Source organism: Trichosurus vulpecula, chromosome 7 (genome assembly GCF_011100635.1).
Source record: "Trichosurus vulpecula isolate mTriVul1 chromosome 7, mTriVul1.pri, whole genome shotgun sequence".
Lineage (NCBI taxonomy): Eukaryota > Metazoa > Chordata > Mammalia > Diprotodontia > Phalangeridae > Trichosurus > Trichosurus vulpecula.
In genome coordinates this window covers 87,374,514-87,397,153 of record NC_050579.1, presented here as the reverse complement: position 1 = coordinate 87,397,153, position 22,640 = coordinate 87,374,514, and the positions used below count along the sequence as shown (strand labels likewise).

Below are 22,640 nucleotides of genomic sequence, written 5' to 3'. Positions count from 1 at the left end.
CTGCCTTAATGGAATCAGAAACAAACTCTAGGATAGGGTTATAGCCCATCAATGTCTGCCTCCCACAATCAATTTGAGTTTCAAACTAATAAGTCTCAGCAGAGTAAAGGGCATTCTTACAGGCTGCACAGGAAATGAGATTGCATGAATATGCAGGTGTAGAAGAATGACAGTGTGCATAGGAAAGACTAATGGAGAAGTTTAATATATGCGCTCATGCATTCGGTTGCCTTTAGTTTTTAGTGAATAAATGGATAGTGACTTTTTCTTGGTTTGGCCTCATTTTAAGGAAACCTTATATAACAATCCAAATTTACAAAACTGATAAATTATGGGATTAATAATCACTTTTAATTGCCTTAAGAAGGATTCACTGTTAGCTTTCTTGAAAAAGAACAGCTTCCTTGGTATGCTAAGAATATCAGGCACAGAAAACATAATAAGAAAAGAATTCATGAATTGAATTTTCTTTTTTTTTCTGTATATATTTTATTTAATATTTTAATTTTCAACATTGATTTCCACAAGATTTTGAGTTACAAATTTTCTCCCCATTTCTACCCTCCCCCCATTCCAAGATAACATATATTCTAATTGCCTCATTCCCCTGTCAGCCCTCCCCTCTTTCACCCCATTCCCCGCCCCCCATCCCTTTTCCCCTTACTTTCTTGTAGGGCAGGATAGATTTCTCTGCCCCATTCCCTATATATCTTGTTTCCCAGCTGCATGCGAAAAAAATTTTTTAAATTTTTTTAAGCATCTGCTTTTAAAACTTTGAGTTCCAAATTCTCTCCCCTCTTCTCTTTCCACCCACCCTCCCTAGGAAGGCAAGCAATTCAACATAGATCACACATGTATCATTATGCAAAACACTTCCACAATGCTCTTGTTGTGAAAGGCTAACTATATTTCCTTCCATCCTATCCTGTCCCCCTTTATTCAATTATCTCCCTTGACTCTGTCCCTTTTCAAATATGTTTGCTTTTGATTACCTCCTCCCCCTAACTGCCCTCCCTTATATCATCCCCCCTTTTTTTATCCCCTTCCCCTTATTTTCCTTTGGAGTAAGATACCCAATTGAGTGTGTATGTTATTCCCTCCTCAAGTTGAATCCAATGAGAGTAAGATTTGCTCATTCCCCCTCACCTGCCCCCTGTTCCCTTCCAACAGAACTACTTTTTCTTGCCACTTTTATGTGAGATAATTTACCCCATTCTATCTCTCCCTTTCTCCCTCTTTCAATATAATCCTCTCTCACCCCTTAAATTTATTTCATTTTTTTTACATATCATCCCTTCATATTCAACTCATCCTCTACCCTCTGTCTATATTGCCTTTAACTTCCCTAATACTGAGAAAGGTCTCCTGAATTACACACATCATCTTTCCATGTAGGAATGTAAACACAACAGTTCAACTTTAGTAAGTCCCTTATGATTTCTCTTTCTTGTTTACCTTTTCATGCTTCTCTTGACTCTTGTGTTTGAAAGTCATATTTTCTATTCAGCTCTGGTCTTTTCAATGAGAAAGCTTGAAAGTCCTCTATTTTATTGAAAATCCATATTTTGCCTTGGAGAGCTATACTCAGTTTTGCTGCGTAGGTGATTCTTGGTTTTAATCCTAGCTCCTTTGACCTCCGGAATATCATATTCCAAGCCCTTCATTCCCTTAATGTAGAAGCTGCTAGATCTTGTATTATTCTGATTGTGTTTCCACAATATTCAAATTGTTTCTTTCTGGCTGCTTGCAGTATTCTCTCCTTGACCTGGAAACTCTGGAATTTGGTGACAATATTCCTAGGAGTTTTCTTTTTGGGATCTTTTTTAAGAGGCAATCAGTGGATTCTTTCAATTTCTATTCTACCCTCTGGTTCTAGAATGTCAGGGCAGTCTTCCTTGATAATTTCTTTAAAAATGATGTCTAGGCTCTTTTTTGATCATGGCTTTCAGGTAGTCCAATAATTTTTAAATTATTTCTCCCAGATCTATTCTCCAGGTCGGTGGTTTTTCCAATGAGATATTTTACATTGTCTTTCATTTTTTCATTCCTTTGGTTCTGTTTTATAATATCTAGGTTTCTCATCAAGTCACTAGCTTTCACTTGCTCCAATCTAATTTTTAAGGTGATATTTTCTTCAGTGGTCTTTTGGACCTTCTTTTGCATTTGGCTAATTCTGCCTTTCAAGGCATTCTTCTCCTCAATTGGCTTTTTGGAGTTCTTTTGACATTTGGGTAGTCTATTCTTTACGGTGTTATTTTCTTCAGTGTTTTTTGGGGTCTCCTTTAGCAAGTCATTAACTTGTTTTTCATGGTTTTCTTGCATCACTCTCATTTCTCTTCCCAATTTTTCCTCTACTTCTTTTACTTGCTTTTCCAAATGCTTTTTGAGCTCTTCCATGGCCTGAGCCCAATTCATATCTTTCTTGGAGGCTTTTTTTCCTCTTTTTTATAATTAAGATTTTTTTATTTTTAGTTTACAATGCCGAGTTCCACATAATTTTGAGGTCCAGATTTTCTTCCCCTCCTTCCCCCCTCCCTCCCCAAGATGGCATGGAATCCGATATATCTTCTACATATAACTTCACTTTGAACTTATTTACACAATAGTCAAGTTGTAAAGAAGAATTATGATCAAAGGAATGAATCAGGAGAAAGATGAAACAAAACCAAAAAAGCCAAAAACAAACAAAAGAGAAAAAAAAGGGAAAAAAGAAGAGCAAACAGTGTGCCTCAATCTGCATTCATACTTCATACTTCTTCCTCTGGATGTACATAGCTCTCTCCATCATGAGTCCTTTTGAGTTGTCTTTGCACCTTGTATTGCTGAGAAAGTGAAGTCTACCAAGGTTAGTCATTACAGAATCCATATATCTGTGGTTGGTATAATGTTCTCCTGGTTCTGCCCCACTTACTTAGCACTATATCGTGTAGGTTTTTCCATGTTATTATCTCCATTTCTTATCGCACAATAGTATTCAATTACCTTCATATACCACAACTTGTTCAGCCATTCCCCAATTGATGGGCATCCCCTTGATTTCCAATTCTTTGCTACTACAAAAAGAGCCGCTAATAATATTTTTGTACATATGGGTCCTTTTCCCACTTGTGTGATCTTCTTGGAGGCTTTTGATGTAGGCTCTTTGACTTTGTTGACTTCTTTTGGCTGTATGATTTGATGTTCTTTGTCACCAAAAAAGTTATCAAGAGTTTGGGTTTGAGTCTGAGTTTGTTTTCGCTGCCTGTTTATGTTCCCAGCCAACTACTTGACCCTTGAGCTTTTTGTCAGGATATGACTGCTTGTAGAGTAGAGAGTACTTTGTCCCAAGCTTTAAGGTCTAAGGACTGCTGTTTTCAGAGCTATTTCTACTTCACTGTCACCCCAGGCTCTGTCACAGCAGCACTCTTCCTCCACAAGAACTGCCAACCGGGACCACAATTCAGATCCAAGTAGGGCACAGCAAGAGAATCTGTCTTTGTGTCTACAAAGTGCTCCTTGCATTCTTGCTCTGATCTGCTGCTAGATTCCTCCCACCGTGTGAGCCAGGGACTTGGGAAGCCACTGATGCTGGCACTCTGAAGGCAGCCTCAGGAGCTTCCTGCTACCGCCACCATTGTACAACCTCCTCCACCCCCAGAGCTGGCAGCTGGACTGCTCTGAACTTGATCCCGCAGTTTCCCCCAACCTGCTTTTTGGTGTTTGTGGGCTGAGAAGTCTGGTAACTGCCACAGCTCACTGTTTCATGGCCTGTTCTGGCCGGCTGATTCCAGGTCTGGTCTGTCCTGGTGCGGCCCAGGCTGGGCTGCCCTCTGCTCTCAGCACTGTGTGATAGACCCTTCCCAGCAAACATCTAGGCTCTCCTGGGCTGGAAATCTGTTTCCCTCTGCTATTTCGTGGGTTCTGCAGCTCTAGAATTTGTTCAGAGCCATTTTTTACAGGTGTTTGGAGGGATTTGGTGGAGGAACTTAAGCAAGTCCCTGCTTTCCCACTGCCATCTTGACTCCGCTCCAAATTTTCTTTTTAGCATGTCTTGGTGCATCGTGGCAAATGCATCCACTGGCCTCTATTCTAATGAATAGCTCCTCCATAGTCAGGAAAGCCAAGATTCTTAGTTCGAGAAGGGCCAAGGATGAATTGGAAACCTTCCAAGTGTTTGATTGGGTGGGCTGAAATGCCTGACTTTCTTTAAATCTTTGGAAGGTACTTTTCTTCTGTGTATATGCTAATTTGGTGCTCATGGCATGAGCTTCAGAAATAGAAAAAAATCAACAACAATAAAGGTTGTGTTGGTCACTATCACATAACTCAAGGACAGAGGTGCTTTGCCTATAATTAACTTGTTAGTTTTCCACTTTGCTAGTCAGATGGTGAAAGCTCTAAAAAGAGAAGTTCTCCAGAACTGAAAACTCATTTGTGGGTCTTTGAAACCAATTGAAAAGGCAGCTAGGATCAATCTGGAACACCTGTCAGCATTTCTATTTATGGCTGGTTGAGTCAGTTCTTGCTAGGGATGCTCGTGACCCAAAGATTCCACGGGACAACTGCTTTGTGACAGATGTTTGCCTCCGAGAAACAAGGGTACCTTTTGTTGGCAGTTTTGGGCCATAGAATAAAGCAGAGCAGAGACTGATTTATCCTTGTGTTCTTTGATTTGAATCCCCCAGGTAAGTACTTGGATTCATCACCCAGGCAGGAGGCCAGCTGTCAGCAAAGGGTCTGAGAAGAAAGGATTTCAGGATTCCTGTACAGTGATGACTGCCTTCCTGCAAAGCAGACTCGATATAGTTTAAATGTCTTATTCCATTATGTTTTCATTTGTCCATGTAGCTAAGAAACAGAACAAATACATCCTGGCTGAATATATCTTTCCCTAAATTTGCTTACTGGATTCCTCTAAATTTTTTTCCTGTTACCACTACAAGGTGCATTTGAATACCAGGAGGCATTCTTGATTGACTCATCTGACATTTGCACTTGGAGGGCTAGGGTAAGTGGAACAGATGTGGGTGAAAGTAAGCCAATTTGGGGTGGCAGACGGTAAAAGTGAGCCAATGTGGATAAGGATACTCATATAGAGAAAAGAGCTTGGACTAAGACTAGAAAGAATGAGAAGCAACACGGGAGAGAGAAGGGCATCAGTGAGATACATAATATTCTCCTTATGAAGCACATTCTTAATGCCAGAAAATTCTGTTCTTTTTGGAATGAGGGCATCTCTCTGATGATAGGCCAGTTGAGCCTCTGGAAGCAACAATACATACGGTCATAATTTTAAAAACTTGCCTGAAGCACATAAGTGCCTTGTTACAACTCTGGGAAAACAATTATGTCAGCCAATCTAAAGGTTTGCTGCTTTTCTTTATCGGGGTATATTAGGTAAAAACTGTAATGGTTGCGAATCACACTAAGTTCTCTTCTTGTCCAACCTTCTATCAATTCATTTCAATTTAACACAGATGTGATACTTCATGGCTCTTTAGCTACTTCTAGGTCTTCATTTTTCAGAAAATGAAAGACAGAAAAAACCCCATTATTATTTAGCACTTACGCCAAATGGAACAGTTAGGCAGTGCAATGGATAGAGCACCAGGCTTGGAGTCAGGAAGATCTGAGTTCAAATCTGTCCTCATGTAATTACTAGCTGTGTGAACCTGGTCAAATCACTTAACTCCTATTTGCCTAAGTTTCTCATTTGTAAGACATGGACACACACACACACACACTGGAGAAGGAAACAGCAATCCATTCCAGGATCTTTGCCAAGAAAGCCCCATGGACAAAGTCTGTGTGGTCGCGTAGAGTCAGACACAACTGAACAACAGCAACAACATGCCAATTTCTTTGCTAAATGCTGAGGACACAAATACAAAAATATGACCGTACCTGCCTTCAAGAAGCCTGCATTCTAATAGGGAAATGGGAAGGATGTTTTACTTTAAAAATCAGAGAGATGGTGAATAGGGTTATAAGAGAATTCATTGATATACTCTTTCTAATAGCAACAGAGGTATCAATTTCATTGTGGTTCCTGGAGGAAAGAGTGAAGGGAGATAAGGGTAATATACAAAATAGGGCAAGAAGATGGTTGGGGTGGAATGGGGATTGTGGGTGGGGCTGGCCAGACAGAGTGAGCCTTTCAGCTATGTGATTTTGTATTCGTGTTGGTCAATCATGATCATGCCAGCCCCAGGGTGGGCATTCCAAAGCTGAGTAGCTTGTCCTCCTGGGGATGGTGTTTGGAAGTCCAGTGGTATACAGCAAGGCTGTCCAACCTCAGGTTTTTATTGAAACAATAGACAATATATTTTGATTTGCCATTTTAGTGAGAGCTCTGTGGTAGCTCGGCTTCATTTACTAAAGCATTTATGTAAATTTCTATGCTTGTAGGCGGGCTGCATAAATTGCACTGTGGTAGCATGTGGCCCACAGGCCACATTTTGGACAGCCCTGGTCTAGAGAGGGAAATTGCAGAGTAGAAGGAAGTAAGGTGGCAAGGGTGGAATGTGGGGTGTTTCTGGAGCCTACTAGCTATAGAAGGACAGGTGACCACATGCATAGAAATCCATGTAAGATATGTTTCTCTTTTAGATTTTGCCCTTTTTTCTTTGACAGATTAATGATGATAAATAAGTTTAAATGATTAGGACTTCTTCAAAATGCGCAAATGAATAGGAGACAGTCCTTAACCCCAAAGATCTATCTATATGCTACTTTCTGGATCCATAAAAACCTCAAACCCTGAAATAACCCCTCTTCCTCAAATCAATGTTAATTATCTAGCACATTAGTATTGATGCTGGCTGATTGCATGCAAACTAATGCAAAATACCATGTACTTGCTGCAGGAACACAATTACCACCTTTGCGATAACCATACAGAGAACAACGCTAAACATTTGCACAAGACCAATTCTTATTTTGCTGTCCAGATCTACTTCCACCCTTGAGGGGTCTGCTGACAGCTTGGCTGTTATCACAAAGGCAGGGTAGAAAGAAGCCAGCCTTAGTACAAAGCACACACTGACTTGGGAGCTCTGGAACGCATACTAACCCAGCCTTCCTATAGCTTTCAAAAGTTTAGGTTGGAAAAAAATAGTCTAATTGCTTTTGCAAAGTTTGCCTTCCTTAATTCCACCCACACTTGCTCATTCTGTCTGGAGCCCCACCTTTGTCCTTTCTCCGTCCTTCTGCTGCTCCCCACTTCAATGGGATGAGAAAACAGAAGCTCCAGTCTGTAGTAATATTACATGTGAGAGCTCCCCAAAAGCACACAGTGCCCTGAAATCCAAGCAATAGGATATTTTAAAGAGGCAGATCATATTTATTCAATATCTTTCAGGAATTTTGTCTGGTTTCCCTTGGTTTTATGGGGTCTGAGCTTTAGCTTCTCTTTGCTACTCACTACCTACTATATGTGACAATGGATAAGTTATTTGTTTGCTTATCTGGTTAATGGGAATAATGGCACTTGTATTACCAACATCACAGGGTCAAATGAGATAATGTATGTGCAGTCACTATTTGTTTCCCTTTTGGCGCTGTAAGAGGCCTTTCCTGACCCATTGTTCTCCTCCCCCTCCCACCTCCAACGTGCTAGTGCCTTCCCTCTGAGATCTCCTGCCATCTATTCTCTCTATATCTTGTTGGCACATTGTTGTTTGCATGTTGTCTGCCCCTTTAGACTGTAAACTCCTTTATTTCCAGTGCTTACCACAGTGCCTGGCATATTACGAGTGCTTCAATGTTTCTTGACTAACTGACTGATGTATGTCTCATCTCTTACTACCTCTTCCTCTTCTGAGACCGATTTAATTTTTTAAATAATATTTAATTTCCCCCCAATTACACATTAAAACAATTTTTAACATTAAAAAGTTTTGAGTTTCAAATTCTATCCCTTCCTTCTTCCCTCCCCTCTCTCCTCCAGTAAGCAACTGGATGTAGGTTATACATACACAATCACATAAAACATTTTCATTTTAGTCTGAGATAGATTTAAAATTGATAGAGCACTTTGCAAGGTTTTAGTTTTAAGAATTACTTACAGGTTCCTTACCTAAGGAGATATATTTCAAACATAATTTCAGAGAAAGACATAAGGCAAACATAAAACTTGATATAACTGATCCAGGAAAATAATAATAACTAACATTTATTCGAGTTGTCCCAAATATCTTAGTGTAGTTTTAAGCCTTAATAGCTTAAAACTGCACTGAGACTTTTGCGACACCCCATTACACTTTAAGGAATTGTGCGCTCTCTCTCTCTCTCTCTCTCTCTCTCTCTCTCTCTCTCTCACACGCACACACACACACACACGGTCTGAAGGACAGAGAATGAATATGCTCTTTCCATTTAAAAATTTCATGTCACTGTTGTCTTTCACAGAAATTATGTATGTGGTTTACCATACCCTTCTCCAAAAATATTTTTCAAATTTATCTTCTTGAGAAAATAGATAGTAAATTGCACTTAAAACCAAGGCTTTACAAAGAACCTCTCAAACTCTTTCAATTTAAGTCCTACTATTTAGCTCAGAAAAGGGAAAAGTAAGGTGAAAAACAAATTATAAATAAAAAAGATGGTGGTTGCAGTCATAGATGTTAATTTCAGGGTTGGCATTTTTTTTTATGTAATGTTGAAAAATCTTAGAGAGAGAGAGAGAGAGAGAGAGAGAGAGAGAGAACACGAGAACTTTCTACTTTCTACATTTCCTTAAAGTGTTGACTGTCTACTATGTGCCAGGCACATACTAGGTATAGGTACTAGGCACCAGGCATACAAGCACACAAGTGAAACCTGTCTTTGCTCTTAAAGAGCTAAGAAGTCAAACTTAGGGAGACAATATGTGGCCATATGGGCATATGCCCAATAGAAACAAGGTGACTTTAGAAGGAAATCACTGGCAATTGGGGGAATCAGGAAAGGTTTCATTTAGGCAGTGGTAACTGAGTTGAGCCTTATAGGAAGCTAGGATTTTTGAAAGTCAGAAGTAAAGAAAAAGTCATTTCAGGTAAAAGGAAGAGGCAATGTAAAAGGCATGGATATAGGAGATGGAACACTATATATGAGAATTGCTTCCTCTAGTAGAACTGCGACCATTTAAGTATGAAGATTGACTTCTTTCAGGTCCTAAACCTGACACTAACCTAAACCACGCTGTTTTTCATGGTTAAAGGACAACAACAAAAAATCCTCTATTTTGTTCACACTGCTTCCTTTCCCCTTTTCATCCATCACTGCCTATTCACATCCTGCCTGTCTTTCAAGGCTCAGTTCATCGAGATGAACTTCCCCTTAATCCCTTCAGCCAGAGATCATCACTATCACATACACATGTGTGAGGAGGCAAAAAGTGGAGGGCTACCTCTACGTTGCTACACAGAGTATGTGAAAGTATTCACTTTTTATTTTTATAATGATTCCACTTCATTCTAGTCAAACACATCTTTCTATACTCATTTCTGTCACTTACAGAAGAGAGTTCAAATATTATTGAAATGAACGTCATTATACCAAATGAAAACATACTGTAAAATCTGAGAATGTTATGACTCATATTACAAAAAAAGGGTTACTATGCAGTCTCTTTTATTTGGCTCCTGCTAAAGAATTCTGAGGTTTTGGAATCATTTGGCTGTACAAGCTGCATTTGTACACAAGGAAATCTTTCTACTTGCGTTCATCAGGACAGAGTATCCTTCTCTACATATAGAATCATAAAATCTCAGAGCTGGAAGAACCTTATCAGAGGACAATTCATGGGATGGCCTTGGGTAAAATGGTGAAATAGACATTTGTTAATAGTTTTCCATGTCTTTCCTTCATTCTCATTTTTTAGGTACCAAAAATTACCATGGTCTTATCCCTGAGACCTTATCGAAGTCTTCTCTCAAGAAAAAACATGATACTGGCCATTTTGCTTTAGTATGTATGCGTATGTGTCACCTCTCCTGGTGGTATGTACGTTTCAGAGCTTATCTGTAAGTGCAGAATGTCCTTCTGTTAAAGGAATTTTTCTCTCCTGAGCAAGTGGGGGTCCCAATAGAGGGGGTACAAAAGGCCATTCCCAGTACTTCCGAAATGATGTCCATTTTCCTGTCTGCTATAACCAAGCTGAAAAAAGTCCTGAAACATATCCCAGGATTATCCGACTTTTTGACATACAGGCCTATCCCACCTAATGTCATTAAGTGGATCCACAAAACTGCAACAGAATTTTAGAGATTTCCAGTGGGGTTTGCCTATGAGGTTATTTTAAACTGATGTTGGTTGGGGTAACCTTCTGTGGAATACACATGTATTTGCATTGTGCCTGGGCCCGATTAGTCTGAACATAGTAATCTTCCAGTTTCCATTTGCCTCTCATTATATTCATCTAATATTAGCGTAGTCTCAGAAACGTTCAATATACAACTTACATTCCAGTCGATGGTTACAAAGAAAGGATGGCGCTTAATTTCTTCTACTCCGTCAAGGCCAGCACCTGCCAACAATAAAGCAAAGTTTGAGCACTGCAGTAAAAACAGAATGGTGTTTTCTTTCTGGTAGCTAGTAACGTGGAAGTCACACTGTTTGTAAAAGTATGTGTTTTATATTGTCTTGTATAATTAGGTTCTTGCTCCCAGCTGCACACCTTTATCAATTCTATGTTTTGCTTCTGAGGAAATGTGAAGAGATGGGTGAAAGAGAGCTGGGCTGGGGTGCCCAGTCATTCTGAAGAGGTTTGCATTTTTTAATTTTGCAAGAGAATCTCAAAATGAGGGAAAAAACTGCCAATGAAAATATAACAAAAGCTGGGTACATGTTACATTGAAAAAACTGTATCACCCTGTACATCACTATATGTTGTACTGTATAAAGGGATATTTTGTTGTTGTTGTTGTTGTCGTGATGGTTGTTGTTCAGTTGTGTCCGACTCTTTGTGACCTCATTTGGGGTTATTTTAGCAAAGATACTGGAATGGGTTGCCATTTCCTTCCCTAGCTTACTTTACAGGGGAGGAACTGAGGCAAACAGAGTTAAGTGACTTGCCGAGGGTCACACAGCTAGTAAGCATCTGAGGCCAGATTTGAACTCATGAAGAAGAGTCTTCCTGACTCCAAGCCCGGCACTCTATCTATTGTGCCATCTAGCTGCCCCATAATGGGATAAATAATGGCCAAGTTCTCACTCTCGAAGAACCCTTCATTCCATTGCAGAAACCAGCAACATGTAACAGACAATGCTGATGTGGTGAGGAGAAGTCCTCTGCAGAGACAAATGCATGAGATTCTGACTCTGGCCCTTCCTATAAGTCTAACTTTCAACAAGTCACAACCTTTCTCAGCTTCAGTTTTCTCACAATAAAAAGAGGGCACTAGACTAGGTGACTTTAAAAATCATTATAATATGAACCCTTTGAGGGCAAATATCCTATGCCCTATAGGGTTCTGGCCTGAGCCTAGGTCTCTTCTCTTCTTTCTCTTGATTATTTCACTTGATGATCTAATAAGCTCCTATGGATTTAATTACCATCTCTATATTGATGATTCTCAAATGTACCCATATTGCCCCCAAACCTCTGCTGGTCTCTAATTTTGCATCTCTAAACTGACTTTCAGACATCTCAAAATGGACATACAGTAGACATTTTGAACTCAACATGACCAAAACCAAACCGATTATCTTTCTCCCTAAACCTTCTCTCTCCTCTCTCCTACCTTGCATATTACTGAAAAGGGCAGAATCATCCTCCCAGAGCTTCAGGCTTACAACTTTTGTGTCATGCTTCGCTGCTCACTATCTCTTACCACCCTCTCCCACCCAATCCGTTGTCAAGGTCTGTCAATTTCACCTTTATGACATCTCTTGAATATGACCCCTTCTCTCATTTGATATTGCTACCATCCTCATGCAGACCCTTATTACCTCATGCCTGGACTATTGCCTTCTGGTGGTTTTGCCTGCCTCAAGTTTCTTTCCACTCCGATCTATTCCATATTCAGCCACCAAAGTGATCTTCCTGAAATGTTGGTCCAATCATGTCATTCTCCAACTCAATAAACTTCAGTGGCTTCCTATTGACCCCAGAATCAAATATAAAATCCTCTGGCATCCAAAGTCCTTTGTAACCAAGCCCACCTTTACCTCTTCATCTTTTTTTTACATTTTTATTTAAAGTTTTGAATTCTCAATTCTATCTCTGCTTCCCTCTCTTCTTTTCTTTCCCCCTCCCTGAGATGGTAAGCAATCAGATATAGATTATCCATGTGCAATTATATAAAACATTTCCATATTAGTCATTTAGTACAAGAAGACTCAAACAAAAAAAATAAAGAAAGAAAGTGAAAAATAGCATGCTTCAGTCTGCATTCAAACAATACCAGTTTTTTCTCTGGAGGCAGATTAGTTTTCATTAGTCTTTGGGATTATCTTGGATCTTTGTATTGCTGTATAGCTAAGTCATTCATAGTTCTTCATCAAACAATATTGCTATCACTGTGTACAACATTCTCCTGATTCTGTTCATTTTACTATGTATCAGTTCATGTAGGTCTTTTCAGTTTTTTCTGAAATCATTCTGCTTGTTATTTCCTATCGCACAATAATATTCCACTACAATCATATACCACAGCTTGTTTAGCCATTCACCAATTGATGGATATCCTTTCAATTTCCAATTCTTAGCCACTACAAAAAGAGCTGCTACAAATATTATTGTACAAATAGGTCCTTTCCCCCTTTTTTGGATGTCTTTGGGATATAGACCTAGCAGGATCAAAGGATATGGGCAGTTTTATAGCTCTTTGTGGCTCAGTGGTTAGATCAGTTCATAACTCCACCAATAATGCATTAATATTCCAGTTTTCTCACATCCCTTTCAAAATCCAACATTTTCCTTTTTTGTCACATTAGCCAACCTGATAGGTGTGACGTGGTATCTCAGAGTTGTTTTTATTTGCATTTCTCTAATCGATAGTGATTTAGAGCATTTTTTCACATGATTATAGATAGCTTTAATTTCTTCATCTGAAAGTTGCCTGTTCATATCCTTTGACCATATATCAATTGGGAAATGATTTGTATTTTTATAAATTTGACTCAGTTCTCTATATATTTGAGAAATGAGGCCTTTATCAGAGATACTTGTTGCAAAAATTTCCCCCCAGTTTTCTGCTTTCCTTATAATTTTGGTTGCATTAGTTTTGTTTGTGCAAAACCTTTTTAATTTTATATAATCAAAATTCTCTATTTCACATTTTTTAATGTTCTCTACATCTTCCTTGGTCCTAAATTCTTCTTATCCATAAGTCTGACAGATAAACTATTTCATGCTCTCTTAATTTGCTTATGGTATTACCCTTTAGGTGTAAATCATATACTAATTTTGACCTTATCTTGGCATACAGTATGAAATGTTGGTCTATGCCTAGTTTCTGCCATACTGTTTTCAAGTTTTCCCAGCAGTTTTTGTCATTAATGAGCTTTTGTTCCAAAAGCTTGGAACTTTTGGTTTATCATATACTAGATTACTATATGCTTTTACTATAACATAATTTGTACTTAATCTAGTCTACTGACCTACCACTCTATTTCTTAGCCAGTACCAGATTGTTACCTCTTGAGTCTTCTTACATCTTACTCCCTGCCATAAACTCTTTGATCCAATGGCTCTGGCCTCCTTGTAGTCCCACAAAAAATTCACTTCATCTCTTACTTTTGAGCATTTTCTCTGACTGTCCCCCATACCTGTTTCCCCTCATCTCCACCTACTGGCTTCCTTTAAGTCCCAACTAAAATCCTATCTTTTACAGGAAGCCTTTTTCGACCTCTTGTAAATCTATTGCTTTCCCTCTTTTATTTACTTCCTATTTATCTTCTACACAGTTTGTTCATCTTTGCTTATTTTCTCTCCCATTAGATTATAAGCTCCTTGAGGGCAGGGACTATCTTTTGACTCTTTTTGTATCCTTGCTACTTAACACAGTACTTGGAACATAGTAGGCTCTAAATAAATGTTTATTGACTGATAGGGACTGTGTTTTTCCTTTATTGTATTCCCCAGTACTTACAACAGTTTCTTACAGATAGCAAGTGCTTAATAAATGTTTATTGACTGACCAAAGCTATGATTCTATTACTCTATGTTGTACTTTAAGGTTTGTAAAATATTTATATTCACATGTGTCTGAGCCATGTAGTAAAAGTTTTATTATTCCCATTTTACAGATTAAGAAATTTAGGCTGAGAGTTTAAATGGCTTGACAATGATCACAACCTAGTATTAGAGTTGGGATTTGAACCCAGTTCTCTTGATTCTAAGTCTAGTGATCTTTGTTCTATACTATGGTGACTCTCAGAATAGATAGTTAATCATGACATAATTTAAGAGAGGCAACCATAGTGTAGTACTGTGGGGAGAGAGGTGACCTCTGAGTAAGGAAGAGCTGAGTTCATGTCATATTTCTAACATATGCTGGCTATGTAACTTTGGGCAATCATTTAATTTTTAGAGCCTCAGGCAATTAAGATTATAAATTGTAGAGAAGGTCATGATTTATTTGTATAGGGCATTTACTTACCAGAATTTCCCTCTTTTTACCAATAAAATCACAAATTTAATCCCCTCCTTCTGCCAAATAAAAGGCTTCCTTTTTCCTAATGGTGTGCCAATAGTATCTGAAATGCTAACACTGAAATATAGTCCCTCAGATTAATCATTGTCCTTCCCTTACTGTCAGTCAATAGCTCAAGAAGAATTTATTAAGTGATTACTATATGACAGGCACTCTGATAAATGTGGACAAAGAAAAATTAAACACACACACACACACACATATCCCCAGCCTCAAGGCATTTATAAATGAACAGAGGAGACAACATGCACATAAATATGTGTGTGTATATATAAATATACATACTTAAATACATGCATGTATGATATGTATACAGAGTAGATGGAAAGTAACATTAAAGATGAAATCACTAGAAGCAGGGGGCCAGGAAAACTCTCATGCAGAAAGTGGAATTTGAGCTATGTTTTGAAATAAGGTAGAGAGTTTAAAAGGTAGACGTAAGGAAGGAAAATATTCTAGGTATAAGAGCCAGTGCATATACCTAGTGATAAGTTATTACTTATATTATTATATTTTATTGTTTCAAAACCCTCCAAAACTCAAAGGTTTTCCCTAGTTGAACATAAACATATCAAAAATGTTGTGGCAGCTAGGTGGTACAGAGGATAAATCACTGGGCATGGAATCAGGAGGACCTGAGTTAAAATTTTACTTTGGATACTTACTAGCTGTGTGACCCTGGGCAAACCAAAACAAAAAAAACTTCCATTTGCCTCAGTTTCCTCAACTGTAAAATGAGGAAAATAGTTATAGCTACCCCCCGCCCCCAGGGTTGTTGTGAGGATCAAAGAGATGACATTTGTAAAGCATTAAGCACAGTGCTTGGCATATAGCAGGTGCTTAATAAATGCTCATTCCCTTCCTTCTTCAATCCAGTGGCACTGGTCTTTCTTTCTGGTCCTTGAACATGACACCCCACATGTTGGCTCTGAGCATTTTTCCCAGCTGTTCTGCCATGTCTGGAATGCTCTTTTTCTTCATCTCTATCTCTACTTTGTGGTTTTTTTTAAAGTCCCCAAATCCCACCAACTATAAGATGTCTTTCCCAATCCCTCTTGCTTCTAGTGTCTTTTCTCTCTATCCTACTTATCCTGTACATGTATTGTACATAATTGTTTGCATACTATCTCCCCTATTACATTGTGAGCACCTGTAGGGCAGGGACTGCCTTTCTTTGTATCCCCCATGCTTAGCACAGTGCCTGGCACATAGTAGGTACATAATAAAGGCTTACCAATTATCAGAACAGAGTAAGAGACCTCAAAAATGAGTTGAAATAGCTCAACACATGCTAAATAACAAATCTCTACCTATAACATCCCTGAAAAGTAGTCATTGAGCCTCTGATGAAAGGTCTCCAGTGATAGCAAACCCCCAAGGTAGCCCATTCTATTTTGAAATAGCTCAAATTGTTTTTTTTATTATATGGAGCTGACATCTGCTTTTCTAAATTTACTACCCATTCTTCTAAGTTCTGCCCTCTAGGATCAAGCAGAACAAGATTAGTGCCATATTTCAAATGCCCTTTAAATGCCTAGGGACACAAAGTCTTTTCGTTAGGCTAAATATTCCTAGTTCCTTCGACCAAACTCTATACGACATGGCCTTACGGTCTTTAGTCTCTCAAATGTCTTGGGTTGCCCTCTTCTAGATATATGCTCTAGTTCTATGTTTTCTAAAATATGACTCCCTGAACTGAATGTAATATTCTATATGTGGTATAACCAGGGCAGATTATAATGGTACTTTCACCTTCCTAGTCCTAGACATGATGCAGCCAAAGGTCGATTGCATTAACTTTACTGGGTGCCATATAATGCTGTTGACTCATATTAGGCTTCAAGTTCCATAAAACTCCAGATTGTTTTTTAAAAAGTATGAGCTATTGCCTGATCTTGCCTCTACTATCTTGTATTTGTGCAGCTGAGTTTTTGAATCCCTAAGTATTAGTGCTTTCCTCTCCAAGGCTACATTCCATTTAATGTGTATTCATCTTTTACTACCTATGTGAGCACATGTTGTCTTCTCTGTTATAATGTGAGCTCCTTTTTCTTGCTTCTTCTTTGTATTTCTGATGCTTGACACAGTGCCTGGCACACAGTAATGTTTAATACATTTTTAAAAATTGATTGAACTATTCATCTTTTAAAATCTCATTAGATATGGCTCGCTATTTTAAACTTGTTGAGATTTTTTTGGATCCTGACCAATATGTCAGTTATGTCTCCCTACTTCATGTCGATAGCAAATTTAATACTGTTTACATCTTCATGCAAGTCATCGATAAAAACATTCAAAGAACAGGACCATGGACAGATCCCAGGAACACCACTAGAAACCTGCTTTGAAGTTGACACCAAGCCATTAATCACCACTATTTGTGTTTCATCTAAACCCAGCTAACTATACTACGATTGTACACCCACATACTTCCATCCTTTCCATTAGGTTATCATTAAAAAAATTATCAAATGCTTTGCCAAAATCCTGGTAAATTATATCTATTATGTTACTGGTCTTGCAGTTAAATAACTTTGCCAGGAAAGGAAATGAGGATAATCTGGCATACTCTGTTCTTGATTAGTCCTCTTAGAAACCATTAGTTTTCTTTCCAAATACTTCTTTTGATAATTTTTAAAAATAATTTTGTCAGGATAGAAGTCCACCTCACCAGGTTATAGTCTAAAGAATTTGCTCTTTCCTTTTTTTAAATTGGAATATTTGCTCATTTCTAGTCTTATGGAACCTCAATTTTCACCATGATTTTTCAGCGATCATCAACATGGATTCATATACAGCTTGAACCAGTTTTTTTCAGTACCTTGAAATTTATTTTACACAGGACTGGTAGTTTGAACTTATTGCTACTAGGTGCTTCCACCCTTTCCTCACTTATCCTAAGCGTTAACTTCCTGTTAACCAGTTGTATTCTGCTACTACCGATGAGCTAAATAGTCCATTATCTGTTAACATGTTCCACCCATCTTGAGTGGCAGCTTTATCTGCTTATTAATTTCTCCCTTCACTTTTTTTAAAAGCTCTAGATTTGCAAGTTTCCAAATAAAGGTACTTTTATCAGACTTTGTTTAATCAGGTTTGAGAAATCTTGGGAGGTTCTCTGTCATATTCTGGATCAATGCCTTTGGAAAATATCTTATATAGAGAACTGATGGACTTGGAGTGCAGACTAAAGCATATTTTTTCTCTTTCTTTTTCTTTCAGAATATGGCTAATGCAGAGATTTGTTTTGCATGACTTTCTATTTGCAATGGGTTTTCTATCTCTTGCCTTCCCAATGAGTGGGGGAGGGGATAAGGAAGGAGAGAATTTAGAACTGAAAAAAAAAATAAAACTGAACTTAGGAAATAACCTTATATTCCTGTTTTTGTTAAGTCAACAAAGAACCACTTTGATACATCTGAGAAGCAAGTAGCCAATAGCTATGACTCATTTCTTCTTCTGTTGACCTCTAAAAGATGACCTCTCTTCTGGCTCCTTCCTCATCACCCTTCCTTAGAGACTATGAGAAGGTGCTTCTTATGCAGAGTCTAGCTCTGTGCCCTGTGGGTAGAGCCTCATACCATTATATTACAAAGGTTCAGAAGGCCTTTCCCCTTTTACTCTTCCTGTTCTATATCTGCCATTCACTGTGATTTTTCAAAGATTACTAATACTGGCTTGGCAATTACATCTGTCAGTTCTTTTAGCACCTTGGGATTCAAGCCTAGAAACCTGAACTTATTGATGGAACTCTCACTGTGAATCTCATTTTATTACACATTTGCTTCACTGAACTAATTTATGTTGTGATCTCGTTAGGCAGCGATTATTAATAATTTTACACTAATTTCTTCATAAAAGGCTATACTCTGAAATAGATATTCTATCCAAGGGTATAGATGTAAACCTATGCATGCATGACTCTTGTCCATGTTCTCCTACAAGCTCAGCACTGGGAGCCCTTCCAATGTGTTGAAGGAAAGCTTTGCTTTTGCTTGACATCAGAAGGATGCCACCAGAACACATGGGTTGTATATCAGTCATCCCCTGCTATTGCCATGTGACTGGCCTGTTCTCTTTTTCATATTTTTATATCTTTCTTGGTTAATATTCTTCACCCTGCTTTTCCTTTATAGTTTCTTGTTGGTAATGTCTTGCAGCCTGCTCACACCCACCTGTGCTTCCATATTGCTCTTTGAATGATACTCATTTTTAGTTCTTCAGAGACTATAGTCAAGCTATTCCTTAAAGACATATAGAACTGTAGAATACTATCATTAAAAGATTGATCTCTGTTTCAGGGCTAAATTTGAGGTCATTAAAAGAACTATATAGTTTCCCAAAGCCTATTCAGTCGACAGCCTGTTGCACTCCTCCTTTTTAGTTCTGGACCCAATTCATTATCTGCAGTGTCTATGCCTTTCAGACTTCATAAGTTCCTCATCTGGTCCTTGGTCTGGAAGAGGCTTCAGAAGCCATCTAATTCAACTCCCTCATTTTAAAAGGTACATGTTAAGTACTTGAAAAAAAAAACCCAAGAAAACAATGGCAGATTATGGTACTTAATAACAGCACAGAGATGAAACTCATATTTTAGCATGTATGAAACAACTTATTATTGATGTGGGAGTTATTTTTGAACCAGCTATCTGTACAGTCACTCCACTGATTTGTAAGAAAAATATATAGCATATAATTAAAAGAGCTTTGTGTAATTGTTAAATTCCCATTTACCAGAATTACAACTAGACATTCAGAGAATCAAGACTGCTTTATAATATCCTAGGATGACAATTGATGCACATGACTGTTAGCCTTCTGAATTAAAGGTTAAATTAGGTTCAGTATCATTTTAATGTTAAGCTTATTTTAATTCCTAGAAAATTTATAACCCAAACTTGGCAGCTCCCAACCAACCAAAATAAGCCTGCTATACTGTTGTTCAACACAGACTATAGTCAATGTTTTCCGTTTTCAGTTGCAAACTTGTGAAGTTCAGAGATCCTTAACTAGTGATGTATAGGATCCTAATATAGTGCCATCTTCAACAGTGATAATGATATGATTTCACATGTAAAATGGGTATCATATTGTTTGCCTTTCCAATGGGTGGGGAAAGGGCTGGAGGGAGAGGGAGAGAAAGGAGGAAGAGAGGGAGAGAGCAAGGGAGGGGGAGAGAGGGGGAAGGGAAAGAGAGGGAGAGAACAAGAACTTGGAACCCAAAACTTAAAAAAAAGAATGCTAAAAATAATCAAACAAGTAAAAAGGAAATGATGATGGTTTCAATTTTAAAAATCTTTATTAATATAAATAAACCCTCTTTTAATTTTACTATTATTATGATATATTATTGTAATATACATAATAATATTTTAAAAAAACCTTCTTTTCACTTTGCTATCGTTCTTTGCCTTTGCAAACTTTGCTTTTGAAGCTTCCAATTATGACTCAATTGGCACACTGTCAAACCTACTTCAGGCTGGGACACAAAGCAATCAAATTGTACCAAGGGCAACACTCAGTAAATGAATAATATAATGCATTGCAATACCAAAGAAAGAGTACACATTTTAAGAATAGGGATAGATCCCATTTATATAGTGCTTTAGACAATGCTTTTTCTCACAAAAGCCATGTGATGTAGGCAGCACAAATATCATTGATTCATTTTTCAGATGAGGAAACATTTTTTCGGGCTCAGAAAGATTGACTGTTACAAAATCTATTACAATTCCCATTTTAAGTGGGACTCAAGCGCACATCACCTATCAGGATTTAGAGCTGGAAGGAAGCTTAGAGACCATCTAGCTCAACCCTTTTACTTATGTTTGAGAAAACTGAGTCCCAAAGAGGTCAAATGAACTTTCCAAAGCCACATAAAGGACTATTTAACTGGAGCAATTCAATGGCTTGTCCAAGGCTTGGGTGGCCTATGTCAATTTAGTGAACCCCATTCTAGATAACACTGCTTGGGATTGAACCTCAATCCTCTGACTTCATACCCAATACTCATTCGGCTACACCACCCTATCGTCTTATAACTCCAAGTCTACTGCTCAGTCCTCTATACTATGCTTCTCCCAGTAAACAGTCCTAGAGGTCTCAGGAAAGAGGCATCTTATACTTCCATCAGAGTTGACTGTCCTTCAGCATTTACAAACAATATAGATTGTAGGCAGAGGATAAAAGCTGATATGCAAAGCACAACTCTAATGGTATAACTATAACAGTGCTTTCTTTCTTAGCTAGTGCAGATTATTCTTGGACTATGACAACTTGGTTTTTACTCTCTTCTCCTTCCATTCTTATCAGTGTTTGGACTGTTGTTGTTTTTCTTAATTGAGGCCCCAGGAAATACCAAATTAACAATGCATTAACATTCTATTTAGCAGATCTGCAGGTGCCAAAGAAATAAGTGGAAACAAAGTGAAAACTATTGTGCATAATACAAATCAGCCATTGTGGGAAAATCCAGGTTTTTTTTTTGAAAGAGGTCACATTTTATATAGTTCTTTAATAACACTTTGTGGCAGGGGGTACAAACACCATTGTCTCCATTTTATTTTTTGTTTTTTAATTTGTTTTATTGATGACTTCTGTTTTTACAGAATGGGCACTTCTGAATACCTCTCTTCCCCCTCTCCCAGGAATTGAACACTTCCTTATAAAAAAAGAATGAAAGAAAGAAAGAAAGAGGAAGGAAGGAAAACAATTAAAGAAAAACATCTGATAAATGTCTGACAATGTGCACAGCATTCTGCCCTCCTATCCCTGCCTCTATACCAAGAGGAGGGAAGGATGTTTCATTAACAGTTATCTAGGACCATTATTAATTTTTCAATTAGTTGGATTCCTTTTAGTGATTTCATTTACATAATTGTAGTAATTTTGTATATAGCTTTTCTAATTTTGTTGATATTTTTCTGCATCTGATACCTTCCATTTCCCTGAATTCCTCACATTTACCATTTCTATTATATTAATGTATCATGCTATGATAATATTCTATCACCGTATCATAGCCTATTTAGCCATTCTCCAATTGATGGGCATCCCCATTGTTTCTAGTTTTTTGCTACAACAAAAAGTGTCACTATGAGTATTGTGATGTATGTTGGACCTTTCTTTCTGTTTTTGATCTCCTTGGGGTATGTGCCTAGCAGTGAGATTACTGGATCAAAGGGTTTTATGAGTATTAATACACACTGGCAAGACCAAAGAGGCTGACTAAGCCACAAAGGATTAGTGACTCAAGACATACATGTAGCCCTTACTCATGGAAACCCAGATTAATAATAATAGCCAGCACTAATAAAACACTTTAACATTCACAAAGCATTTTGCATATGTTAAGTCATTTGATCCTCACGACAACCTTGTGAAGTAGGATCTATTTTTATCCCCATTTTATAGATGAGGAAACTCAGTCACAGAGAGGTCAAGTGATTTGCTAGTAAGGGTCTAAGGTAGGATTCTAGCTCAGGTCTTTCAGCCTCCAAGTCCTGGGTTCTATTTACTGAGTTACCTAGCTGCCTGCCAGAACAAGGAAGTAGGTAGCACTATAATAGGGTTTATTCTTTAATTGATTGGCTAAATGTAGTAGGGCTTCCTTTCCCCAGTAATTTTTTTTTCTCTTCAATTCTTTCTTAGAGATTCCAGCTCTGCTCATCTTTGAACAAAACAACTTGTGAGAATGGTCTTTTGTACATAGTTACTTTTAACAAGTAAGCTTAACATGTCTAACCAGTGGCAATGAACAGAGTTCTGGGCTGAAAGAGGGCACAGATAATGGGCATGCTTGTCTGAGGACCGATATTGATTTGGTATACGATCATAATCAGATAGTGCTACCTCACTGAGGCAATCGATCTTGGTCAAGCCAAAACGGATATTACTTCCTGCGGGGGCCATCTCCAGTTGTCCTGATCTATATCATACCGCTGGACCCAGATGGCTCTGGAAGAAAAAGGCTGGTGCCTTTGCACAGCCCTCCCTCACTTAAAACCAATTCACTCACAAGTC

General features: G+C 38.1%; 1 protein-coding gene across 1 annotated transcript in view; it reads right to left on the bottom strand.

The window, feature by feature from the left end:
- The window catches only part of RPS6KA2 (ribosomal protein S6 kinase A2), a 284,003-nt gene that overhangs the window by 60,060 nt on the left and 201,303 nt on the right, over positions 1 to 22,640 (bottom strand). Inside the window, exon 11 of the mRNA XM_036767616.1 lies at positions 10,422 to 10,486. Coding sequence (XP_036623511.1) covers positions 10,422 to 10,486 — 65 coding nt within the window. The remainder of the gene's footprint in view (positions 1 to 10,421; positions 10,487 to 22,640) is intronic.